Below are 7,853 nucleotides of genomic sequence, written 5' to 3'. Positions count from 1 at the left end.
GCGCCTGCATGCTCTGGACACTACGCTGACAGACACAGCAAACCTTTTTGCCACAGTTCGCATTGATGTGCCATCCTGGATGAACTGCACTACCTGAGCCACTTGTGTGGGTTGTAGACTCCGTCTCATGCTACCACTAGAGTGAGAGCACCGCCAGCATCCAAAAGTGACCAAAACATCAGCCAGGAAGCATAGGAACTGAGAAGTGGTGTGTGGTCACCACCTGCAGAATCACTTCTGTTTTGGGGGGTGTCTTGCTAATTGCCTATAATTTCCACCTTTTGTCTATTCCATTTGCACAACAGCATGTGAAATTTATTGTCAATCAGTGTTGCTTTCTAAGTGGACAGTTTGATTTCACAGAAGTGTGATTGACTTTGAGTTACATTCTGTTGTTTAAGTGTTCCCTTTATTTTTTTGAGCAGTGTATATAAAACAACGGAAAATCTAGTTTTCGACTGCACTGGGCCTTTAAGATATGTGGACGATATATTTACTGTCCAAGGCTAGCTATGTTCACAAGTGCACGTTACTACTGTACTGTACATAATGCCTGGCTGTCATTGGGAAAGTTGGCTGCCTAGGTCTATAGGCTACTGTACATTTACATTTCATACTGTACATTGTGTTTGCGTTATATTGTATTGTTATGTGAAAGGATATTATTGTTATTTTTCCCTGCCCTGTCTACTGTACTCATGTGGAATAGAGGAGTTGGTGTAGAAGGGCACCACAGGATTTGTTTATGGAGTCTTTCCATACCTTATCAGACAATACAGATCAACACCAACCCTGATCCTAGGGTCATGTGCAAGTCAATCAAAACACAATGCAGAGGCAATCTACACCGGTCACACCCACAATTTGGCCTGATTTACAGTATGTCTGTATCATTCATATCACTATTACTCAATGTAATATAGGGGGTGATCATATCTTCCCCTAATATAATAATAAACCTAACCCTAACTACATGTTGTGGTGGAAATTCTACCTTTAACTAATAATGAGGAGAGGCAAAATCAATAATCAATCAAGGTATTACTTTTATTAAAAACATATTATAATAACGAGGCTGGTCGCGCCACCCACGCAGGTGTAATGGCGTGACAGCTTCCTGTACAAAGAGTACAGGAGCATTTATATACAGTAGTCAAGCTACCCCAGACATACTTCCTCTAACAGTAGCTCAATGGTTCCCCCAAGTTGGGCAAGCAAGCGCCTTTGACTGTCGGCCCAGATGATGTGTGGTTGTACTGGATACACACACACACAACATGAATCTTTATCCCAGAAACAGGCTCCAAACAGAACAATAGCTCTATCACTGGTGTGCAGAATATAACACTTTGCCCTGTCTCCAGCTAAGCTAAGAGGAACCGGTTAGTTTCTGTCAAGTCTTTAGCCGAGTGCCCAGACATCATGGGGCCATTCAACACACACACACAAACAGTCAGAACAGACCTCTATTTATGTGCACACACACTTTTCTATCTTATATGAGTTAGTTTATATGACAATCTCAAACCCAATGCCTAGGCTTAAAGATAGATGTTTTAGTACACAAGCATTAGTAAGGTTTAACTTCAAAATACCCTCACAATGTCCACAGCCCTGCTCAACGCTATCCCCTGATAGAAGTCCCTAATAGGTGACTATGGTGGCACACAGGTGGTTAGGGTTAGGTTTGAGCCGGGGTGTGGACATGAAGCTAGGGTTAGGGTTAGGGTTGAGCCGGGGTGTGGACATGAAGCTAGGGTTAGGGTTAGGGTTGAGCCCGGGGTGTGGACATGAAGCTAGGGTTAGGGTTAGGGTTATGGTTAGGGTCATGGTTAGGGATAGGGATAGGCGCACTAACTACCGGATACTGTTTGAATAATGCTTTCACTTCCAATAGAATGCAAATGATGTGGTCCTAAATAAAGGAGTGTATCAAAACAGGTGCTGAAGTATGATGCATCCAGTATAGGTTACCCTGTAAATGATAAATATCCAATGGCATTGTGCCAGTTGTAATAATAAATGAACGCCTCCTCATGTGCCATTTCCAGGTTTGAGGTTAGGTTAACACACTGACAGACTATAGTATACTATCATGTTATGAAACAACTTCTGTGTATGTTGGTCAGGCTAGTCTCATAATACCACTCTCACATAAACAAGTGATGTTATGGTGTGAAGATGGTGTGATTATAACAGCAGCTTTTCATAGGACTTTTCCTTGAAGACAGCAGGGTCGTCTCTGCTCCCTAGTGAGGGGAGGGACAGTACAGTATACTCTGCTGATACGTCTGGCAGTGGATCTGGAGGTATGCTGGCTACTTACCTCTGCCAATCAAAGACCAAAGTTGACAACTCCATACAGAGACAGCTATCTATTACCACACTCATTTGGGAGTTTATTTTACAAGGTCATCTCAACAACAACAAAGATAATAATAATACAGTACGTATTGCAAATAAGAAAATATTACATAGATAACATCAATATGTACGTTTTGTTATTTTTTCATCGTTACCCACTGCATGTGAATGATAAACATGATTCACTGGAAACTTCCAATGACTCAACTATCATTATCCCACAACAGAGGCTGAACTCATTCAATGTTCTCCTCTGTCCTTCCCATCGTCTGTAGTCTTATAGCGCCCCCACTAGGGATCCAGGAGGAACAGCTGACCCACACAGAGGACAAGTCCTAAAACTCCACTCAACCTCACTGTTTCAGATCCTGATACTGTGGGTCCTGCATGAGGGAACAATAACATGACTTCAGTCTGGTATTTTGGAGATGATGGAAACTGTCTAAACAGTATTTTACCATGTAGTACGCAGGTATTCTAGCTAGGTTAAAAAACAAAGCATTTAGATTGAAATATTTAGATTTAACAGTACCTACAACTGGGTTTAAGCATGAGTTAATACATTTTGTATCAATATAACTTGGTGATTATAGTGTAGGAATATTTTATGAGGGATAATATTATTATTATTATAGTCGATGTGTAGTGTAGTTTTACAGTATGGTGAATCAGTTCTTTGGAATTGTGATAGTAATTGATTATCTGCCTTTATGCATGGCTGAATGAATGTGGTCAGTTCATCATTAAATCTGCCAAAGAGTAATCAGTCTCCATCCAGGGTTTGTCTAGAGAGTCATCTCTTTACGATCTAAAGAACCCTCAAACAATCACAAAACTGACATTGCAAGAATTGATTCTGCAGTGAAGCTTAATTTTATCAAACAATAAAACGGGAGTGACTACCTGTGACCTTCACTGTCTTGGAGGCCTCTGCAGAGCGTCCAGCTGCTGTGTTCTCCACCACACAGGTGAAGATCTGGACCGTACCAGGTACCGACGGGATCCATTTCAGGATATTCTTCCTCACGGAGAAGTAGGCGCTAGTAAGGATACCCCCCCTCAATGGCCAGCGGATGGAGCAGTCCAGGTCAACAGTGCAGTTCACCTGGCAGGTAAAGGTGTATTCCCTCCCAGGAAACACTGTGTCAGGGCCACTGATACTAACACTCCAATGATCAACTGTCAGCAAAGGAAGAAAATGTCAGCAAAATAGCTTTGCCTCCAAATGTTTTTGAAGGAAAATTGGACAGGATCACCCATATTCATTGATTCTCTCAAATGAAGCATAGGCGTTACATCTTATACCCACAGTTCAGCAGGTAGCCCAGGCTTATGACCTTGCTTTCAGCCATGTTTGCCATGGTCACCTCGCACTGATAGAAGCCACCATCAGAGGGCAGCAGGGAGTTGAAGTGGAGGGAGGTGTTGTGTTCCAACAGGTTTATCCTGGCGTCTGGAGCTACAACCTGGCCGTCTTTGTACCAAAGCAATGGCAGGCCTGGGAAGGAGCCGTTACAGTCCAGGCTGAAGGACTGGTTGAGGACGGGGAGAGAGAGCTGTGGGCTGGGCCTCACGGACACTGAGCCTGGAACACACAGAAGGGAGATCCAGAGGTGTGACTGGAGGGATGGTTAGGGTTAGGAATCTGAGGCATATTCAATCCGGGCAGAAAGCTGGTTTTCCACATGAACTGAGTTTGCTCGGTCGTTGTGGTAACTAAAGTTAGATGCCAATAGCCACATAAAGTCCAAAGAAGAAAAAGCCTGGAAGGTGGAGAGATGACTAGAAATTATTCAATTGATCATTTTATGTGTGGATTAATTGTAGAGGACCTTGTGCATTTCAGGTAAAATAACAACTCAACATTTATATCCCAGGACAAATTAGCTGGAAACAGCAAGCTAGCTAAATAGGACAAATTAGCTAGCAACTCCAACGTAGCTAGCTAAATTGCCATAAATGTTTAATGTTTTAAAAATGTTTTAATATAATTGATTCAGAGTTTGTTTTGATACTTCAACCTGCGTGTCGTGATCACGTTCGGTGTGGGGGACAAAATCAATTTGTGCACGGCCAGTTTGAGTACGGTGTAAGGACAATGGACTATAAAGTATTCTTATTTTCTTTGCATCACAGCGTGTCGCACAGCATGGAAGGGGTTGACACTAGATTTAGAAATCTGTAATACAGGTTGCAGTAGTGGCTGGAGTAGTGTGAGCCTCTGTAGCACAGTTGGTAGAGCATGACTCTTGCAACACCAGGATAGTGGGTTCCATTTCTGGGACCACATGCACGCATGACCGTAAATTAAAAACTAAAAAATCTCTTACTTTTCACCTCCAAGATTGTGGTTATGTAATGTTTAACTATGCTCTTTGAGCTATGATACAAAACATATAGTAAAATGTGTCTCTATATAATTGCGAGTTAACAAAATTGTTTGGTGGTAATGGTAAGAGATTAGAGGTAGTCTTTGATGGTTTTAGGTAGTTGGATACTCACTAGGATTAGGAGATGCTGCTGAGACACTGGTAGGATCAAGGCCTCCATGAGATATATATATGAGAGAGAGGGGGGGGAGAGACAGAGAGACAGGGAGGACGAGGAAAGATAGAGCGACTTCAGTAAAGCGTCAATCAGCAGTAAAAACAATAACAAAGCTGAAGCCCCAACCCTGGTTCGGTAAAAAGCAGAGGGATGGGGCTGGAGAAATCAAACCACTCTAATTCATAGACAGAACTATGGATGTAAGGACTGATCATCCATGATATCTAAATTATAGTTGTAACCATGTGAGGCTAAACAGTTTGTTTGCATTAGCTTTTTTTTTTTTACAAACAAGCTTTTTTGGGGGTTCTGATGGGGATCGACAGCTGAACTAAGCTCATGAAGCATTTCTAAGTTATATTCTTCAAGAATCAATGGGTACATATCATTCATTCATTTACATTCAAATCCAAAAATGGTGTAGCAGCTGCTGATTGCCACTTTAAGGGCATCATACAACCTAATGAGCTGTATCTGAATAATGTTGTTTGTCACAGACTCATGTGAGTGGCTGACAATTTGCCCTGTATGTTGTACAATTATCACACTGAAATTGTGACTGTGTGTGTGCGTGTGTGTGAATGACTTTTTTCTTATTTTTGTGTCAAATCGACATTTGTAGGCTCATCCGTTATGGAATTAATTGACTGAATGATTCAATCATTTGTATATATGTGTGAATTAAATATATTCTGTGTGTGTGTGTGTGTGTGTGTGTGTGTGTGTGTGTGTGTGTGTGTGTGTGTGTGTGTGTGTGTGTGTGTGTGTGTGTGTGTGTGTGTGTGTGTGTGTGTGTGTGTGTGAGTTAGAGTGAGAGTGAGAGTGAGAGTGAGTGAGAGTGAGAGTGAGTGAGAGTGAGAGTGAGAGTGAGAGTGAGAGTGAGAGTGAGAGTGAGAGTGAGAGTGAGTGAGAGTGAGTGAGAGTGAGAGTGAGAGTGAGAGTGAGAGTGAGAGTGAGAGTGAGAGTGAGAGAGAGAGAGAGAGAGAGAGAGAGAGACCCCTTACCTGTCAGTGTCAGTACCAACACAGTGTAGAAAGTCTTCAAATAGAATGCCATAGTATTACCCCCCAAGTCTTCTACCACTCTCTGTGGCCACCCAAAATATGTGGACACCTTTATACCTTCATTAGTACAGGAAGTATTGTGTTGACATACTGTAATGTTCTGGATTTCAACATCTGATTCTTTAGCCACGTCTCAGCCATCTTGTGCTAAGAAACCTTGAGTAGAGATTCCAGGTTGCTAAAACATTTTTGTTTTTATTTCCTTCCCTTACTCAAAGAGTAGGCTGGTTTAACTTATAGTGTGTACAGTAGTAAGTATTGGGAGAGTTCAGACTTGTGTAAAATGCCTTCCTCTTTCCTTCATGACTGCTGCTGATTCCAAAATGTCCTGTTGCCCCAAAGCAGAATGTTTCAGTTGACGACCATCATTAGTTGATTATATTGAATCTTGTGTGTTAGAGCTGGGCTGGAACAAAAGCCTGCACACTAGCCTGTAGTCAACCCCTGTGGTTTGTGTATGATATCCCCTTGGTTAACCGGGTCACTGGAGGTCTTTACTGATCAAGTTCCCTGACCTCTTGGCAATACTGTGGTAATCAGTGACAAAACTGACTGGAAGTTACCGTCACTGTAATCTAGTTCCCATGCTGTGCGCAGTAGCATGGGGATGAGGTTACCGTCAATATAAAGTTGTGTAAGGTGTGTCTGAGCTGATGTGTTTGCGGGTGGTGTTACCAGGAGCCACCAGGGGGTGATCAGGCCTCAGTTTGTTATATGACCTACTGTTTCACCTGACCACACCATGGACTGCACCAAAGATTTTCTATTATATTGTCAAAACGCCACGTGCGTCCACTTTTATCAGTGCAGTCTTAACAACCTAACCATTACAAAACTTCTATTCAGTCTTGTACGACTCTTTCTGTGGCCACCCAAAATATGTGGACACCTTTATAGCTTCATTAGTACATGTACATTAGTATATGTTAATCTACTGTAACGTCCTGCATTTCAACATCTGACTCAAAAAATTATATTTATTCATACATTCTTGATTCTTTAGACAGGGCTCTAACTCCCCTAGCTCCACAATGAGATAGGGTGCAGGCCAGGCAGCAGGCTGTTAGCCAGCCTGCCAGCTTAGTGGAGTCTGCCACTAGCACAGTCAGCTATCCACATTGAGACCGTGTCTGTGCCTTGACCTAAGTTGGGCAAAACTAAACATGGCGGTGTTCGCCTTAGCAATCTCACTGGAATAAAGAAGTAAGCTTCCAGAAAATTGGAACGGAAATGGCGCCACACCAAACTGGAAGTCTTCCGACTAGATTGGAAAGACAGTACCATGCAGTATCGAAAAGCCCTCACTGCTGCTCGATCATCCTATTTTTCCAACTTAATTGAGGAAAATAAGAACAATCCAAGATTTATTTTTGATACTGTCACAAAGCTAACTAAAAAGCAGCATTCCCCAAGAGAGGATAGCTTTCACTTCAGCAGGGATAAATTCATGAACTTCTTTGAGGAAAAGATCACGATCATTAGAAAGCAAATTATGGACTCCTCTTTAAATCTACGTATTCCTCCAAAGCTGTCTGCACAACTCTCCCAGGACCTAGGATCAAGGGAGACACTCAAGTGTTTTAGTACTATATCTCTTGACACAATGATGAAAATAATCATGGCCTCTAATCCTTCAAGCTGCATACTTGACCCTATTCCAACTAAACTACTGAAAGAGCTGCTTCCTGTGCTTGGCCATAATAAACGGCTCTCTATCCACCGGATGTGTACCAAACTCACTAAAAGTGGCAGTAATAAAGCCTCTCTTGAAAAAGCCAAACCTTGACCTAGAAAATATAAAACATTTTGGCCTATATTGAATCTCCCATTCCTCTCAAAAATGTTAGGAAAAGCTGTTGCGCATCAACTCATTACCTT

The 7,853-nt window shown here is 42.1% G+C and overlaps 1 protein-coding gene across 1 annotated transcript; it reads right to left on the bottom strand.

Moving 5' to 3' along the window:
• Positions 1 to 2,374: 2,374 nt before the first annotated feature.
• LOC129837686 (pregnancy-specific beta-1-glycoprotein 11-like) lies at positions 2,375 to 5,995 on the bottom strand. Its single transcript, XM_055904055.1, has 5 exons — positions 5,916 to 5,995; positions 4,867 to 4,908; positions 3,674 to 3,949; positions 3,268 to 3,543; positions 2,375 to 2,747 (listed from the first exon to the last, which is right to left on the bottom strand). The coding sequence occupies exons 1-5, from the start codon at positions 5,965 to 5,967 to the stop codon at positions 2,656 to 2,658; spliced, it is 738 nt and encodes a 245-aa protein (XP_055760030.1). The 5' UTR covers positions 5,968 to 5,995; the 3' UTR covers positions 2,375 to 2,655.
• Between the last annotated feature and the right edge of the window lie 1,858 nt (positions 5,996 to 7,853).

This window comes from Salvelinus fontinalis, chromosome 38 (genome assembly GCF_029448725.1).
Source record: "Salvelinus fontinalis isolate EN_2023a chromosome 38, ASM2944872v1, whole genome shotgun sequence".
NCBI classification, from domain to species: Eukaryota; Metazoa; Chordata; class Actinopteri; order Salmoniformes; family Salmonidae; genus Salvelinus; species Salvelinus fontinalis.
The sequence above is the reverse complement of the archived record's forward strand: the minus strand, read 5'-3'. Positions and strand labels throughout refer to the sequence as shown.

Excerpts from the sequence above, each read along its gene's own strand:
- LOC129837686 (XM_055904055.1), bottom strand. The coding sequence starts at position 5,967 with ATGGCATTCTATTTGAAGACTTTCTACACTGTGTTGGTACTGACACTG. Across the intron at positions 3,950-4,866 it reads AGCAGCATCTCCTAATCCTA|GCTCAGTGTCCGTGAGGCCC; the intron begins GTGAGTATCCAA and ends TGTGTGTTCCAG. Across the intron at positions 2,748-3,267 it reads CAAGACAGTGAAGGTCACAG|GACCCACAGTATCAGGATCT; the intron begins GTAGTCACTCCC and ends TCCCTCATGCAG.